General features: G+C 46.7%; 1 protein-coding gene across 5 annotated transcripts in view; it reads right to left on the bottom strand.

The window, feature by feature from the left end:
- TOM1L2 (target of myb1 like 2 membrane trafficking protein) overlaps positions 1-19,290 on the bottom strand; it is a 45,864-nt gene that overhangs the window by 16,507 nt on the left and 10,067 nt on the right. For all 5 annotated transcript variants that reach the window (XM_083152803.1, XM_083152805.1, XM_083152806.1 and 2 more), the window contains exons 2-8: positions 12,608-12,692; positions 9,655-9,733; positions 7,349-7,498; positions 4,119-4,253; positions 3,101-3,259; positions 2,660-2,776; positions 179-312 (exon numbers count right to left, since the gene is read on the bottom strand). In XM_083152803.1, the coding sequence (XP_083008929.1) occupies positions 179-312; positions 2,660-2,776; positions 3,101-3,259; positions 4,119-4,253; positions 7,349-7,498; positions 9,655-9,733; positions 12,608-12,692 (859 nt within the window). The remainder of the gene's footprint in view (positions 1-178; positions 313-2,659; positions 2,777-3,100; positions 3,260-4,118; positions 4,254-7,348; positions 7,499-9,654; positions 9,734-12,607; positions 12,693-19,290) is intronic.

Below are 19,290 nucleotides of genomic sequence, written 5' to 3'. Positions count from 1 at the left end.
TACTGGAAATACGCCACAGTTTGGCGTATTCATGTATGCAATCGCGCCAACTCAGCTCCTGATTGGCTGCTAGGATACATTAATATGGCCGATGTGCATCGCTTTACAACCAACAACCTCTACTTTACCCTGAAATGAGGACGACGGGTTTGGGGGGGGGGGCTTTGGTGTCACCCACCTTTCATATCGGAGAAAGACGTTATTCAAGTCATCATTAACGTGTAGCAGCTCCTCAGTCACCTCCTCATTGGACACACGGGAGAGAAGCTCCACAATCCTTTGCTGCATCGCTCTGCAGGTTCTGTTCAGGTCCTAGAGAGACGCACTGTATATAAAACCCATCTTCTATAAGGAATCTCTAGTGTTCCATGTCCGGCCATGGCACATGCCTGATCACCACTACTTGCAGAATGAAATGACTTCTTCACATCATAAGCAGCCATGCAGAATGTTGTTTTATTATTAATATGCCTTAATGTACCACAATGTGGGTAATAAGCCCCATGTACCACAATGGATAAATGAACTAGAATATTCTTAGAGTATTGTTCTAAGGAAAAATGATTTAACTGTGGTAAAATGCCCCATTGATAAATATGACATAAAGGCGATTGGTATGGAAATAAGAGGGGGATCTGCAAGACATGAAAGTCGCCATTACAAAACAGATTTTGTGCGTGACTGAAGTTTTGCGCTAAAAGCAGCTATGAATGGTCTCTGGAACTTGATAGGACCTACACCAAAAAGGTCCTTGGAGTTGAACAAATGGAAAAGTTGGTTTTAAGATCCAGAAACAGTACACAGCGCTAACAAACTAAATACAAAAATATCGTGAAAAATAAAGTGAACAAAATCAATGTGCACAAATATAAGATCAAGAGTACTTCCCTTTCATATGTTTCAATGGGAGGGAGGTAAGAGTATCGGTCCCTTGAAGAAATTCTTTTAAAGTGTGAGGTCCGTGTGGTTTCGTATTTTTCTCAAAAAGGGCATGAAATGAAGAAAATGTACATTGTGTGAACAAATGAAATTCAATACAAATGAATCATAAATAATAAAGTTCAAGATATTGGCAGAGGCATTGGTTTTCTCCCGACTTCTAAATTTTGTCACGAAGTTTACTTCAGGGGCGTACCTCTACTCACTTAAATGTTGTATATTAAAATCCCATAAAGGTATCTTTTTCAAACACAATTTTCTGACAGAAAGGATAGATAAGCGTACCCCCACTCACTGGTTACTCGGTGGGTTAAATCTCATCAGGGTATCTTTTGTGGAGGTTATCCCGAAACTTATATATCAGGTGAATGAATATATATTGGCGTACCCCCACTCACATCCAAGATGGTGGATAAAAGCACATCAAGGTATCTTTTATGTGTAATTCAAGGTAGAAGTCTTAAAGAGGATATGTCTTTGAAAAAGGCTCTAAAGGAGCCGAAACGCGTTGACACTAGGGGATCCTGTGCATCTTGGACCTTCTTGACCGACAGAGGTAACATTGGACACCTTAACCCTTCACTTTGTCCGGACCTTTAACACCTATTTTTGTGATTGTGTTGATGCCCTTGCGTTGCCTCTTAGGTCACCTAGTCCTTTTTGCATTTTGCTCTTTTTAAATTTTTTCATTTTTTACCTAAATGTTTTTATCTTACATGTATTTGCATTGTACGTATCTGTAGTCCAATTATGGACTTTTTGTAAATTAAAGATTTTCTAGTCTACCCATCATTTTTTTCTTTGTTTTCCTGGGGTTACCAACATCCACATTGAGAGACTCTCTGTGGAAATAAAATACAAAGACCCTTTTTGACATTACAAAGAAACCTTGATGCGTCTGGCTCCAGTCTAAAACACCGTGAGTGTGGTACGCTATCCCCTTTAAGACTTCTACCTTGAATTACACATAAAAGATACCTTGATGTGCTTTTATCCACCATCTTGGATGTGAGTGGGGGTACGCCAATATATATTCATTCACCTGATATATAAGTTTCGGGATAACCTCCACAAAAGATACCCTGATGAGATTTAACCCACCGAGTAACCAGTGAGTGGGGGTACGCTTATCTAACCTTTCTGTCAGAAAATTGTGTTTGAAAAAGATACCTTTATGGGATTTTAATATACAACATTTAAGTGAGTAGAGGTACGCCCCTGAAGTAAACTTCGTGACAAAATTTAGAAGTCGGGAGAAAACCAATGCCTCTGCCAATATCTTGAACTTTATTATTTATGATTCATTTGTATTGAATTTCATTTGTTCACACAATGTACATTTTCTTCATTTCATGCCCTTTTTGAGAAAAATACGAAAACACACGGACCTCACACTTTAAAAGAATTTCTTCAAGGGACCGATACTCTTACCTCCCCTCCCATTGAAACATATGAAAGGGAAGTACTCTTGATCTTATATTTGTGCACATTGATTTTGTTCACTTTATTTTTCACGGTATTTAGTTTGTTAGCGCTGTGTACTGTTTCTGGATCTTAAAACCAACTTTTCCATTTATGAAAGTCGCCATGTTCGCCTTTGGATTACAATCTTATGAATAGGCCAGAAACAGCGCCTGAGACCAGATCGGAGGACATCTTTCCAAAAGAGAAGACACCTCACTGCCGTCCCTCCCTGAACAAGGTTGCAGAATCCCCATACCTGTAGGAGCTCTAGATCAGATGCCTCTTCCTGACCAGGCGTCATCTCCGTTAGCATCTCAGACATGACTTTAGTGTTTCCGCGGACGATATCGAGCTCGCTTCTCAGGCGGCCGATCTGGAGATGTAAGCAGACATTGTGAGTAGGTCATACAAGTTAGGGGACAAGATGCCGTGTCACACACCAGCCAGCTGAAATAAAGGGTTCAATCTGCAGGATAAAAAAAATGCAATGCTGCTGTGGCGAAATCCGCTTAACCAGTCCTCGGCCGGATCACGGCCAAATAACCACTGATCAAATGTGCTGCAATTAAATGGTCTGGTATAGATTCTAGACTCATTTACACCAACACGCCATGAATTTTGTTTCATATCAAGACCAGATCAGCAGAACCGTGGGTTACTCAACACAGGAACGCAAAAATACACTCTAGTCCCATACTTGCTCAGAGTTGGCGGTGATTGGTCCACCCACATTTGGAGGCGGTCCTGCCGGGGCGATGAACGGTGACTGTGAGGAAACGGAAAGAGTGTCCGAGTTGGTGCGCTGGTGGGTCTGGGGCGTATGCATGTTCATTGCCGGATCCACCTCTGGGACGCTCTGACACAACAAGAACCACAAAACATTATATTAGAGAGATAGGGGTGAGGGGTAGTCGTGTAGGGGATCCCAACCAAATGATTGGGAGGTAAATGGTATATACACATTGACATATTAGGGTAGACATCGCCTATAGCAGTTACAAAAAAGCGATCCAGGCATTTACAGTGTGGATTTCACCCCTTTATTTACCCCCTTCCCCTATACATGGATTTCAGCGTTCTCCTAGAATGAACATCCGGTTACAGCTGGGGATTCGCTGCACTCCTGCCCTTTAATAATGCAGAGGAAACATTAAGACGGAGCCCTGTTGCTGAGACGTTCCAGGTATGAATTATTCATGTGAGGAGAGGTAGAACGCACATCCCAGGGGGAGATCGCTGCTCTTTATCCAAGTATAACAATGGAGAAGTGACTACACACTCAGCTTGTGTTGGGGTCTGGCTGGAGAAGACGACAGGAGAGAGTGGGTGCCATATACAAACGCGCTGTACCCAGAGTGTGTGTTATTTACTCCCACAAAAGCCTTACACACAAGAAAGAGCCACCGGAAATACTGAAGGGTCCGGCCGCTACATGTAGGTCACTCGGCCATAAAGAGCAGCAGGTGTTTTACTAGTAGCCCCCCAAGTGGCAGACTAGAGGGGTGCTATACTCAGGCTCCTGCAGGAGAGGTTCTATCCCCGCCCTGGTGCCATTCTACAAGACTCAAACAAACCAACAAAACAATAGGAAAACAAGGAACAAGGAAGTCCACAACAAAATAACAGTGCATTATGATACATACCATTGAAAGAAGAACCTGTTACCCAGCGAGATGGGCAATTGCAAAGGCTGCCAGCTTTGATCGGTTACTTACTCTTTGTGGTGTGTGAATCGGAGACAGGGCATCAAGATCTGCCATAGGAAACTCAATTCCCTTCCTCTTCAGCTCCTCATAAATATGCACGACTCCGGTGAGGTCGGGGCTGCTCCGAAATGCATCCGCCCATGCCTGGAATAGAGGAACACATGGTATTCTGTATACATCCCAGGGAGCCGCTGCTGCCTGGGGCAATGCAACATGGTGATTCTGGAGGCCTGCCCCGAGTGACCGGGACACGTCATTGGGTGATTCTGGAGGCCTGACCAGAGTGACCGGGACACGTCCCCAGGTGATTCTGGAGGCCTGCCCTGAATGACAGGGACACGTCCCCGGGTGATTCTGGAGGCCTCCCCGAGTGACCGGGACACGTCCCCGGGTGATTCTGGAGGCCTGCCCCGAGTGACCGGGACACGTCCCCGGGTGATTCTGGAGGCCTGCCCCGAGTGACCGGGACACGTCCCCGGGTGATCGGGACACGTCCCCGGGTGATTCTGGAGGCCTGCCCCGAGTGACAGGGAGACGTTACCGGGTGATTCTGGAGGCCTGCCCCGAGTGACCGGGACACGTTACCGGGTGATTCTGGAGGCCTGCCCCGAGTGACCGGGACACGTTACCAGGTGATTCTGGAGGCCTGCCCCGAGTAACTGGGACACGTCACTGGGTGATTCTGGAGGCCTGCCCCGAGTGACAGGGAGACGTTACCGGGTGATTCTGGAGGCCTGCCCCGAGTGACCGGGACACGTTACCAGGTGATTCTGGAGGCCTGCCCCGAGTAACTGGGACACGTCACTGGGTGATTCTGGAGGCCTGCCCCGAGTGACTGGGACACGTTACCGGGTGATTCTGGAGGCCTGCCCCGAGTGACCGGGACACGTTACCAGGTGATTCTGGAGGCCTGCCCCGAGTAACTGGGACACGTCAATGGGTGATTCTGGAGGCCTGCCCCGAGTAACTGGGACACGTCAATGGGTGATTCTGGAGGCCTGCCCCGAGTGACCGGGACACGTTACCAGGTGATTCTGGGGTTGTGGTAAGGGGGTCCGACAGTCGGGATTCCAACTGCACTCACCATAGGTTCGTGTCTCATTCTATGGGGGTGGAGGACCCCCACAAGGGCCTACTGACCGTCAGAAGCCAGACTGTCGGGAGGTCATCCGGCACCCAATTCTGGAGGCCTGCCCCTTAGTGTAACTTAAACCCATCTATTACCTCAGGAGATGGGTAGAGATCAGGACGAGGGTGGCTGACGCTGGCCTGGCAGAGGCTGGGTGTATAACGAATAGTATATATGTAGCACAGGAAAAAAAAACAGTTTGTATCCCAATTGCACACTGAATGAGAAAATAACTACATATTAATCAGATAATACAGAGATCTTGGTTGCATATATCTGCAGATATAGGGCTAAGCCCCCAGGCCGTGCGTCAAGGCCTCTCTGTCACTGGGGGTCCCTAATACTGGGTATGGGTCTGGGGTGTGGGCCCCTAACATGCCGACACAGGCTGAGTACTCCAGGGCAGCACACAAATGAAAATTAGTAAGGGTTAATAAGAAGCACATAAGTGCTATGTAGGGAAGTGAAGGTGGGATTAAAATACAAAATATATACAATGTGATAGGAAAAATAAGAGTTAATAAAGTGTTAGGGTGTGCTAACCTGGAGCAGACCAGCCCTACCAACACAGGGGGCACCACATTCCCAAACCCATCCCATAAGTAATAACATATATGTCTGGGCTAAATAGCCCAGTGTAAGGCCACATGATAATGGCTTATAACGTCTGAGAGCCAGCTTACCTGGAGATACCCCTGGCTTCTCCAATGGCACTCAGGTGTCAGCAATCCCTCCTAATGCTGACCCATCTATGCCTCTCAACTGCACAACACTTTGGTTTGGTTGGTGAGCAGCTTACCAACCAAAGTGTTGTATATGTAGCACAGGTCATCGATGACGGAAAGTTAAGAATGGTGGATTGGAGGATGTGGGAGACTCTTCCTGATACAGTAACTCAGGCCTTGCCGTGACCACAAAGCATCATACATAATAATAATGTTTCCAGGCTCTATTGTTTACAATTCCTTTAAGAATCGCACCCAGTTAATGACAGGCAGAATCTCCACGCATGTGTATGGGGCAGTATCCCAGCTGAGTACAGGCTACTGTGCTGGCAGAACACAATGCAAGTTTTAGTTCCTCAACAGCTGGAGAAGCACAGGGGAAATGATGCTCTGGTCCTGGACAAAGATCATTACAAAGGATCTGTGAATATACTATTTACCCTCCTTTTATCTGATTGATAGAGAATAAGAGAAATCTATGATTAAGTCAAAACCACCTGTTTCTTTAGAAAATTACAAAGCATCAGCCCACAAAGCTCTCCTGAGGACTGGCCTGTTCCATTGTCTGCACTGCCACCAAGTGGAGACCTTGGGAAGTATGCTGTTCCCAACACACTGTATGCATATGGAGATTACAAACACAGGGCCTGACTCATATATGGCCATGCAGCCAGCACAGCTGCCGCGTGTCTGTGCACAGCAGCTGTGCAAAAATATGCAAAAGCCGCAGATCAAGACGTACATAATATGCAAGTACATCTCTGAAATAGACACATTGGGGCAGATGTAGGAAGCAGTGATAAGGGAGGAGAAGTGGCCCATGGCAACCAATCAGCTGCTCGGTATCATTTTAGATTATGCAAATAAGAGATGTTACTTCAGTGCTGATTGGTTGCCATGGACCCCTTCTCCTCCCATATCACTGCTTCATAAACCTGCCCCACATTACACAAGCACCTAAATAGTAATGTTCTCAATGTGTGCTGTCCCTCTACCCAGAGCCCTGGGGGATACAATCTATACCTAGGTTTTATGGGATTTCTGCATCTCGCTCATAGCCCCGTGCCAAATACAACAAGAAATGGCATCTGGCACCTCTCACAATCTATAATTGGTCCTCTGATTGCACCCTCCACACTACCATATATAAAGACTGTACACTTCACACATGCAGAAGAAAGGTCCAGAGGTTTCCCCATTCTGCCTGTCCATCTGGACCTATAATTACACATCACCACAGCCCTTCATTTCCTCGGCACATGATAAGAATAGTGCTGCCAAAGTGGCAATTAGCCGGGTGGGAGGGGAGTCCGTGCTCCTATACAGGCACAGGAGAACCTTCTCTGAGCTCTGCGCCTTGTATTACTGGGATCTGCAGCGCTCACCTGAATCAGTGCCAGGACTTTATCCTGGACGATGGTTGGGGGGTTGTTCTTAGGAGAGACAATCTTCACCAAAACCCCATCTATGAAATCGCGGTGCGTCACGAGCACGTGGAAACGGTGGCCGCAGTTTTTCACACACGTTTCTAATACCTGTAAAATAAAGCAAGAGACAGGGGGAAATCTTATTAAATATTTTAATACTGGGAACTGGCCATGGCTCAGGGAAGAATACAGGGATGTGGCTTGTAATCGTGTCAAAGTGGCCCACTAGGTGAAGAGAAATGTAGGAAGGTCAAGCTGGGACTTGTAGTTTCACAGCCAGTCAACATACAACCATTACAAACAAAGGTACTTGTGTATTATCACGGCGCCCACTGCTCTATTAGCGTACAGGGCTATTCTGCGTAGGGTAATCGCATCGCATGCCGTGTACAATGTGGTGCGATGTGTACAATGCAATGCGACGCAATTAAAAATCGTGTTGCATTCTACAGCATTGTATACAGGATGCGATAAAAAAAAAAAATTTGTACAAGCACCCATCACATTCTATACCACGGAATGACCTTAAATGCCATTTAGGGTGGCTCCCCACTTCCCCCACCAATATCCACGTCCCCCCACAATGGCGAGCCCCGCTATGGGCACCGGAACGCGTCCTCCGGATTTTTTCATACCCCCACTATCTACGTCGGTGTGGAGTTGATGTTACATAGTGTGGCGAGCGCAGCAAGCCACCGAGTCCGAAGCGTGGCGAGCGCAGCGAGCCCCGCGGTATACCTGTGAAGTAATCCGCGTCCCCTTGCTGCACTCGCCACGCTGCGGGCTCTATATAAAATCAACTCCACGCCGAAGTGGATAGTAGGGGTATGAAAAAAAGTCGGAGGACGCGTACCGCCGCTGCTCGCCACGCTTCGGGATTACGTGGATAGTGGGGTATAGACCATTAAAAAGATAGGGAGCGATATAAAATCGCATCCCATCACATTGTATGGCAATGCGATTTCACTATACTTCCGTACATAGAAAATCTGGGCGCCGTGATAATACACAAGTACCCAAACAAATCCCTATCCCCAATAGTAGCATAGTAAAACCACAAATACACAGGGATCAGAATCGTAGAGAACCACTTCTTTGTTCTAGTTTCAGAGATGGAACATGCGGATGCTTTATTGATAGTCTATAGAGGAAAGCCTGCTTCCTGTAGGCCAGGTGGTAGAGCAGTGGTGCAGAGGGAGAGGGGGAGAATATGGTGTTACACATTACAGGTCACTTCCTCCTAAGTCTATCAGTTATACCCCTTTCACACCAAGCAGTGTCAGATATGCTGCGGTGTGGATGGGACCAAGGTTACATTTCAGGAGTCCATCTTTATGTGTATGTGGCATCCACATTTATTGTCTCAGCTAAGCGGGGCGGACAGTGCTGCAGTGTGAAAGGGCATGGGTCAGAGTTGACCGTAATAAGGTCGACAGTCAAAAGGTCAACCTCTATTGGTCAACACAAAACAAGGTCGACATGCCTCAGGTCAACAGTGTCGAGACAAGCAATAGGAACATTGAAAAAGGTTGACATGAGCTTTTCTCAGGTTTCAGGATCTGTGTCGACATACATTGACACTATGTCCACTTGGAAGTATGAAATACCACCTGTTTTGGGGTGAAAAACTGGGTGTGGATCGTATTGTCGAACCGACTTAGGTCGACAGTCATTAGGTCAACACCATATGTCGACAGGCAGCAAGGTCGACAGGGTTCTAGGTTGACATGGGTGAAAGTGGGCTGGTTCTATGTCGACATGGGTTTTACCACTGTTTTTTTTTTACCCGAATGTCGACACAGTCGACATGGACACAGTTGGAAGTCAACTGCAGCACCTTGCATCGCTCGGCACACTATTTTATTCTCCTCGCGACCTGTCGACCGAATGCATTTAACGACCTAAAACCATGTCGACCTTGAACCCTGTCGAGCTAAGTCAGGTCGACAATATGACTGTATCCCAAAAAACTCACGTTGACCGTTTTCATGCGTTGACCATTGACAGGTCGACCTTTTTATCGTTGATCTGCCGACTGCATCCTGTGTGAAACGCGACAGTGTATAACCTGGGTCTGGTGTGCGGGAGAAGGGTTTGAGCAGCTGTAACGCGAGTTTGAGCCCGTGTTTATTATCCCCACTCTGACACGGGCTTAGGTCTGCAAGTGTTATCAGAAACGGAAATGTTTTCCACAAGGAAGTGAGCTTGAACAATAGTCCCTAAGCAGCTGCAACATGGACACAATAGGTATTACGGAGCCTTACTGTTAGGGCGAGCATAACCTCTCTGTAATTCTTGTTGCCATTCAGCCTCTTCTTTAGGGCCCGGATGGCATCTTTTGGCCTAGGAAGAGAAGGTAGTGAGGTTCTATCAAATCATTCGCACTCATTTACTAACAATCATCCCAGCAATAATTAAAAGTCACAAAATAACAATTAAACATAAATCTCAGTTATAAATACATTGAAACGAAAAAACAGGTTCCATGATTATACAGACGCACAACAGGCCAAACACGTTCCGTACGGCACAACCGGTTTCCCCATCCCCTACATCAGCGCTTGTCCCTGAGTCACCAACTGCCCAAAATCTTACCCTCCCCTCCCTATTCCTTGTACATATCCCGCTCATGTTCCTCAGTCATAGGGGTAGATTTTATAACTCTTCAAAAAACAGATGAGGAAGTTGCTACGGGCTTTACTAAATTTTTCCTTAAGGTGCCCATACACGTTACAATTATTGTATACATTATCGCATCTCATCGCATCTCGGTTTTGCTATGAGATCAGATGAGATGAGATCTAGTACAAAAAGTATGTGCTGCACATACTTTTTGTACTAGATCTCATCTCATCGCAAAACCGAGATGCAATGAGATGCGTTATTGTATACAATAATTGTAACGTGTATGGGCACCTTTAGACTATACCCAGATGCAGGAGGATAAACGGACACAAGTTATTCTGTAATGGTGCCCACACACGCACCGATCCCGGCGGTGCAATACTATGCGATGGGGTGCGCGCTCCCGCGACACCTCATCGCACAGTACAAAAAGTATGTGCTGCACATACTTTTTGTACTAGCTTTTTATCGCATCGCATGCACAAGGCATATGATGCGATGCTATGTGTGCTAGTTAAGCACAGAACGCACGCCGGGATCGATGCGTCTGTGGGCACCTTTATATTAAATAAGAAGCCTATATAAATTCTAGAACACATGTTAATTACTATATAAGTATGATCAACGGTCATTATCCTTTTATTTATAAATCAGCGGCATTCCATAGCTCTGTAGGATAAAGGCCCCCATACACTAGGGCGACTTGTCCTTAGGACAAGTCGCCCCCGACTTCCCCCTGAGCTTCCCCGGCTGCTCCCCGGGGGAGCTTGATTAGATTGGCACTTGATGTGCCATTTTTTACATGTGATAAATCGTCTCGATTTATCACATGTAAAAAACCCGGGGAGCAGGGGGGGAGGGGGCTGCTGGTGGGAGCAGGGGGGCTGGGGACGCTGCGGGGACACAGACGCTGCGGGGGACACAGACGCTGCGGGGGACACAGACGCTGCGGGGGACACAGACGCTGCGGGGGACACAGACGCTGCGGGGGACACAGGCGGCAGAGCCGGGCAGAGGGAGCCGGGAGCTGTCAGTGCTTGAAAAAAAAGCCTACTGTATACAATGAATGGGCAGCCTGTGATTGGCTGAGCGCTCTCTCAGCCAATTGCTGACTGTTGTGACAATTGAAGGGGGCTCAAATGAACACTAGAATTGTGGGATAAAACATGAAAATGTGGGTGCACAATCTAAGGGCCTGGAAAAATAATTCATTGGTCTCTCACCATCAAATGATATTTTCTCTATTCGTGGATAAAAGTCTATGCTTACTTTTATTTTGAATGGAGATGGCCAAAAAGGGGGCGGGTACTGACATGTGATGTTAGCTGGAAAAAACAGGTTTTTTGTGGAGCAGGTCAGCGCAATTTAAATTTAAAAGGGTGCAGCTCACTCAGACATGAAAGGAAGGTACACCACCTTCCAGGACAAGTACAGGAAAAAACAGAATATGTCTATGTATAGCGCGACCCTTTCTCAATAAGATGTAATCTGAATGATTTTTTTTCAGAAATTTAATGTGACATTTACATGAATAAAAACAAACAAAACTTGGAAAACATGTGTGGCAGACGTTCAAAGTATACTTCCAATGATGATCATGCACAGACAGATGTTAGGGTCCAACACAAGTAAGAGGATCAGGATCTCACCAGATAGATGGATTGCGGTGGGCTATGCTCCTGTTGGAGAATCTGCGGCACCACCGCAGTTGGCTTAATCGAGTCCTCCAATAGTTCAAAGTGCTTGTGCTTAAAGTGTCCAGTGCTTCCAAAGTGCCATGTGAATATTGCACAGGAATGAAGCAATAAGTATCCAAAACGAAGCAGCAACGCGTTTCGGAGATCCTCTGTCTCCTTTATCAAGCTGTGTGTGGATACTTGTAAAATCTTCTTGCCTTTTACACCCACTTCCTGGGTCTAAGGCTTGGTAGCAGCCAATCGGACCTCCGCAATTTTCGCGGATGTGATGTTAGCTGCCCACCCCAAGCAGGCACGCCCATAAAAAGACATGTCCACGTAATACACACACATGATCCGCGTGACCTGCATGTAGAATCCATGGGCAGTGGAACAATGGCTGAGGACCAGTCAGTACATCCCCTGAAGCCATCTAATTGCTTTACTAGTGCACTAATGTAAGCCATAACCAGACCGTGTTATGCATTTGATATGAGAGACAGCAGCTTCCGTCCGCCCCACAAGCCTACACCATGCAGCATAAGTGGGGCTGATTAAACGTCTCCACTCCCCTAGGGCAGTCATGGAGCGAAGCCTTGGGATATGCTATTACAGTGCGGTCTAGTACAGCTGCAGACAATGCATTTTCCTGGTGCCGTGTTTACCAACTCGCTGAAGGTCAGAGATGCACTATGGCTATGCATTAATGACTTTACAGAGGCTAGCAGGAAGGTGACGAGGAACAGGAAGACGGCATGATTACAGGAAATATTGAATATATATATATATATATATTACACACACACACACACAAAGGGTCGCACTGGCAGTACAATAGGCAACGGCTGCATTTTACATCTTGTTTGTACTACCCATTATACATCCTCCCCAATAGCGAGTGTGTCGCCTTACTCACCCCTCTTCAGTCTCATTGATGATGTCACAGATCTCCATGTTCAGTGTCCAGTCCTCGCTCGGCAGGGAGCCATCAGTAGCTTTTTCTGCCAAAGAGAGGGGAAGAAGTTAAAATGTGTTTTCTATGCCAGGAAGACATTGCGGACGTATAGGGAAGATACATTGCAGGCAGTCTTAATAGCCCTGTTCCACCAAAATCCCAGTTCAGACATGGTTCCAATCCGGGACAGACTCCCTTCCCATTGCGGCTCTATGCCAGGTTATTCCCTGGTCAGGGTCATTAACACAGCAATAGAAGGATGCAGTGTCTTGAGGTGACCATTAGGGCGGAGTGAAAAAAACTGAAATTGAGAAATTCAAAATCGGCTAGTGTGGGAAAGTTGACTTGAATAAGAAACGTGCAAAAGCTTTTTGATCTGGGTCAACATCTTATGTTCTGGCAAGAGGCCTAAAGTTTCACTTTTTTGGTGAAAATGACGAAAACAGTGATGATTCTCCGATCTAGTTAAAATTATGTCATGATATCTTGGAGTGGTTTATTAATATACTTTAGCTTAGTAAAAGAGAGTACGAGCTTGTCCTAGTGCAAAGTGACTGACTTTGGTGGGAGATAAAATCCCTGATAAATGACCCATTTTCATGGTTTCAATTGTGAATATGGTGTTTTCTCCGGAACGTGTTTTTTTATTTATTTATTTATTTTTTGTAGAGGATGCTCTGTAATTGATGTGATCAAGAAAAGAAACTTGGTGAAAAAAAACAGGGTGAATCCCTTTTGTTTGCCTTTAGTAGAATAGTGCACCTATGTGTCTTCTAATGTCCAACAAACTCTTTATTGAATGCTCCATTAAGTTCAGTAACAATGCATTACACTCTGTTCTTTAGGTGCAGGATTTAAAACACTTCTATTTATTGTATTGTATGGTCAGATTATTTATTTGAACACAGTTTGCATCACCTATGCTGGGAACATGAAAGGGCTGCATTACAGCATATGGTTATGCCAAAGGTAAGCCAATATATTAACAGTTAAATACATTGAAGTGTATTATGATGTAATAAACAAATAGATCTAATGTTTAGTGATATTTAAAATGATACATTAAACAGTTTACACTGTTACTTTTAATACTAAAGGCCCCCATACACTATCCGATTTTGGGACGATTTCATCAGATTTCGGCACTTTGTGCCGATAATCGGGTGAAATCGGCCCAAAATCGCAGGTGTGTGATATCTGATCCGATCCGATGCGCGGTTCCGTGCGCATCGGACCGGATCAGGGAGGTCGGACGGTCAGTACATACGATCACGTCCGACCTCCCTGTATGCATATGCCTGCCCACCTGACAGGCATATGCATGCAGACACCGGGGGAGCAGTGGGGCGGGCAGCGGGTTCCTGAGCGCCGGGGAGTGCTGACCTGGCCGGGTGGTGATGTTCATATATATCAGCAGCGCTGCGGGAGTCGGGAGGGGACGTGGTGCCGGGTGCGGCGAGTGCTGCTGGCTGACCTGGCCGGGCATGTGATAACAAATAGCAGCAGCGGGGACGGGACGCGCAGTGGCGGCTATTCGATTTTTAAAATACCTGTCAAATGAACGGCCGTTCTCTGATTGGCTGAGAGAGCTCTCAGCCAATCAGAGAACGGCTGGAGCTCCCGGGCGGCTCACAGGAGAATTGGGTCCGACTTGTCTTAAGGACAAGTCGGCCTAATGTATGGGGGCCTTTATTGTAACAGTTACTGTTTTTCAATAACAGACTGCAACAGTTATTTCTTATTAGCAAGATCTGGCAACCAGACACTCTTATTGATAACACACAATGGGGCAGATGTATGAAAGATCGTTATGGGGGAGAAGGTGTATCAGCACACGTTATGTGCACTGATGCCGCTTCTCCCCCATGTATGATGGAGCCAGCGTGCGGTAAAGGACAGGGGCGCCCCTATCCACATCACACAAATCTCACACAAATTTAACTCTCTCTGCACATGTTTGTTGGGCATTAGAAGACAAATAGGTGCACTATTCTATTAAAGGCAAACAAAAGGGATTTACCCTTTTGTCTTTTCTTTATCACATCAATATCCTCTCCCCCCCCCCAAAAAAAAAAAAAAAAATAATACATGTTTATGAGAAAACACCATATTTACAATTGAAACCATGAAAACGGGTCATTTATCAGAGATTTTTTTCTCCCACAAAAGTCAGTCACTGCACTAGGACAAGCTCGTACTCTCTTTTACTAAGCTAAGGTATAATAATAATAAACCACTCTAAGACATCATGACATAATTTTGACTAAATCGGAGCATCATCACAGTTTTCGTCATTTTCACCAAAAAAGTGAAACTTTAGGCCTCTAGCAGATCTAGCAGGTTGGAACAAAAACCTGGTTATGGATGAGAGCAAATGACAGTTGACCATTTGCTTGGAAATGCTGGAAAACTGACACTCATCCATAACCATGTGTTTGTTCCAACCAGTCAGATCTGAAGATAAATCTTACTAGTGTATGGGCACCTTTATTCTGGTGCATGAAGAGATAGTCTCCAACTGCCGGGAATTCTAGCTCCGCCCTTTCTGTAAACAGGACCGGGATAGCGGTTTACACTGAGCCTAACCAGTGTCATTCCTGTGACCAATCGTGCTAGCTACCCAGGTAGGATTGCCAAGTCACCACCTTTTTTGGGGGTGGGGCCTATTTCCGCTGAGCCACAACCCGGGGTTATTACGGCAACAACCTGGGTTTTATTTTAGCTGCAGTGGATAAGAGGTATAACGCTCTCCCACCTGCCACATTGCAATTATGTTTGCAAAAAGAAAGACCTTTTCCCACAGCTATACCACTTCAGCTAAAGGAAATCCAAAAGGTAGTCATCACCTTTAGTTAATGGAGTAGGGGGGGTTGATGTATAAAGCAGTGAAGGAGTAGCCGGAAAGCGCAGAAGTTGCCCGTAGCGTTGGTGTAACATTTACCAAGTACATTCAATGAAATCATAGGTAGTAATAGGTATAATCACCACACGTACGTTCTACAGAATATTCACTGTAAAAACATAAACACATAAGACTAACGTTCCCATCTCCTACAAATAATAATGTATGCAGCCATTTTGCATTTAAAAAAAAATACATTGTTTTAGACAACAAAATGGCTGCCTCTCAGGAGTGAGGGACAGCATTTTTCGGTGACCTTTAGCCTAACTGCAACCATATTACAGAAGTAACGAAGAGACTAACCGCTCCGGCGGTAAGCTACAGATAACCAATAGGAGCAGAAAGTGTGATGAGGAAGGAGCAGAGGGGAGTATCCATTAGATCAGGCATGTCCAAACGATGGCCCTTCAGCTGTTGTGAAACTACACCTCCGAGCATGCCTTGCCACAGTTTTAGCATTCCCGAATAACAAAACTGTGGCAAGGCATGCTGGGAGGTGTAGTTTCACAACAGCTGGAGGGACGCAGTTTGCCATAGTTTGGACGTGCCTGCATTACAGGAAGGACTATTGGTGGTCTCATGGGGTAGACAAAAACATGAAGTTCTGTATACTGGTCAAATTGGTGCTTTATTACTGGTTAAATGGAGATGTAGAATGCCTGTCACTCAAATCTGCTTAGCAACGTGGCTATGGGACGTATAATACTTATGCTGGGGAAAGGAAGTTTTATGGTTCTTATCTGCCATCAGCGGTCCTGTATTTCGGTGCCTCACAGCACCCGCTCCTCAGCCAGTGACAGAAGATTTACTAGCACGCTCAATGTCAGATACAGCTTCCAATCACAGGTACACGCAGGGAGAAGCAATAGGTTCTGTCTGAGAGGTAGTAAATTATGCATACACGCATCACAACCGTACTCAGGAGATGGGCATACATAAGACAAACGCTGACCGTAGCAGGGGTAGGGAGGGCCTGAATGCACAATCCTCTGCCTTTATAATCCGGCCACTTAATATGCACTGGTCACAGTCCCACGCAGCAGAAGCGGCACATGTGCAGGCCAAGCCAAAATTCCTGAGCCAAACACTGGATATATGGCCTCATCCATGCCATAACCTAAATGGCATGGGGCTAGGGGAAGCGGACTCTCCCATATATGCAACAAAGATCTGCCAGATTCAAAGGTGCAGCAGTATAATTATTACCTATGATGGTATAAGAAGGTGAGGGCCCCCATTACCTATAGTGAGGGGGAGTCATGCATGCAGGTACTACCCATACAGACACCCATTTGCTGAAATATACATGTTACTTAATATTTATCATTCATTAATACCGGTAAGTTGTAAAGTACAACAATGCGGCACCTTATGCAGATCCCTACACTGCACACTGGGCCACAAGCAGCCTCCTCTACTGCCTTCCTGCCCACTAACTGCCCCCCCTGCACTGCACACTGGTCCACTAGCAGCCTCCTCTGCCCACTGGGCCATTAGCAGCCTCCTCTACTGCCCTTCTGGCCACTAACTGCCGCCCACACTGCACATTGGGCCACTAGCAGCCTCCTCTACTGCCCCCCAGGCCACTAACTGCCCCCTACACTGCACACTGGGCCACTAGCAGCCTCCTCTACTGCATTCCCGCCCACTGACCACCCCATGCACTGCACACTGTGCCACTAGCAGCCTCCTCTACTGCCTTCCTGGCCACTAACTGCCCCTGTACTGCACATTGGGCCACCAGAAGCCTCCTCTACTGCCCCCCAGGCCACTAACTGCCCCCTACACTGCACACTGGGCCACTAGCAGCCTCCTCTACTGCATTCCCGCCCACTGACCACCCCATGCACTGCACACTGTGCCACTAGCAGCCTCCTCTACTGCCTTCCTGGCCACTAACTGCCCCTGTACTGCACATTGGGCCACCAGAAGCCTCCTCTACTGCCCCCCAGGCCACTAACTGCCCCCTACACTGCACACTGGGCCACTAGCAGCCTCCTCTACTGCATTCCCGCCCACTGACCACCCCATGCACTGCACACTGTGCCACTAGCAGCCTCCTCTACTGCCTTCCTGGCCACTAACTGTCCTCCAGGGTAAAGCGACCTTATTTCCTACATTTTTGGGGATCAGTCTTTCATGAACAATTCTACACTGAAGGCTTCATGTGCAAAGAAATGAAATTGCGGCATCCACGTATTGAGGTTTTCTGTGAGCGGAGCCAGACTGACCTCTGCAAAACATCACTGCGCCAAATCACACAGGACAAGGGGCCACCTCAAGCGCTCCGCTCTCACTCAAAATCCTGTGGGTGTCAGCAAAGAATGACAAGGCCTCAAGAAAAAGGAAAGTGGGTGGTGGGGGGGGGGGGGGGGGGGGGGAAGTTGTCTGGCAGCTGCCTGACTGGGGAGAGAAATGACTTCTGCTGATCCACAAGTCATCATGATCCCTCAGTCTCGCACTGCGTCTGCAGCCAAACTTCAGCTAAGAGCAACCGAAACTGCCAATACGTCCAGGCTCTCTCCTGCGCTGCAGCATAAACATCCAAATAGCCCGAGCGCAATGCAGTGACTATATATCTCCTAACAGAACGCAGAGCAGAGATAGGATTACGGCCCTGGGGAGGCAGACCCACGGTGCTTCATTCTCAGGACCCTCACTAGCATAATACATACAGAGATGCCCTATTTATCCAGCGCAGCTGTTTAACCCCTCAGCTGCTGGGGAGAATTCTCTCGGCCCTGACGCGTCTGGCTGCCACACAGACGGATCCCCCTTATGCTCTCTGTGTGCAGTGCTACAGGCAGGCACAGTGTGAAATAAATGGTGCATGGATAATATGTAATAATGGATGACGCAGGTAGCTCTTTATAACCATGGCATGCAGCTACATTGCCCAAGCTGTTACCAGGGGTGCAAGCAGATCGCTTTCCTCCAGGCCAATACTTTACCATCCATACATTTGTTCCATCCAGAAAAATCCAGATGTTAAAAATTACATTATTTGAATTTCCTCACCACAGATACGCAGGACATTGCTGCTGCTTCTAGGCAGGGGTGTATGGACGCTCCCTGCACTGGATATTAATATCAAAGGAGAACGTACAGGAAGAAGTTAACTCAAATACCTTCATAGGCAATATTTGACGTAAGGTACCTATAAGGCTGGGTACACACTTACAAACATATCTCCAAGCGGTGCCCAGTTTTGCCGTCAATCAACATCGGCTGGTGCAGTGCGTATGGGCAGGTGGCGGATCGCGTGTACACGCAGCAAATCTGCGTTGGCATAAACAGGAGCTAAATTGTCGAATAGGTCCAATGTAAAGTCAAATGATCATCGGCAAAAAGTGACGATATTTTGACTTTCAGAAATAATCGGTACTTGATATTCAGTCCAAGAATCCAACTGTGGTAACGTCCAGACAGTTGGAATCCTGGGCCGATTACGGTCAGCTCCACTGTAGCCGACAGTCGGAATTCAATGAATAGAATAGAATCAACTTTATTGGCCATGTGTGCTTGTGCACACTAGGAATTTTTTGCGGATTTACAGTGCAGCACCAAGCAGGGATGGGGGTAGAGTACATTGCATACATTACATTGAGGACATTACATGTAGGGAACACATACCCACCGAGCTGCACAACGCCTAGGCAGCCTTCAGCGGCGCCACTGGTAGGTGACAATATAAGCTGCGACAGTACAGTTATCACACAGGGAACACATACCCACTGAGCAG

Source organism: Crinia signifera, chromosome 7 (genome assembly GCF_055691185.1).
Source record: "Crinia signifera chromosome 7, ASM5569118v1, whole genome shotgun sequence".
NCBI lineage: Eukaryota > Metazoa > Chordata > Amphibia > Anura > Myobatrachidae > Crinia > Crinia signifera.
The sequence above is the reverse complement of the archived record's forward strand: the minus strand, read 5'-3'. Positions and strand labels throughout refer to the sequence as shown.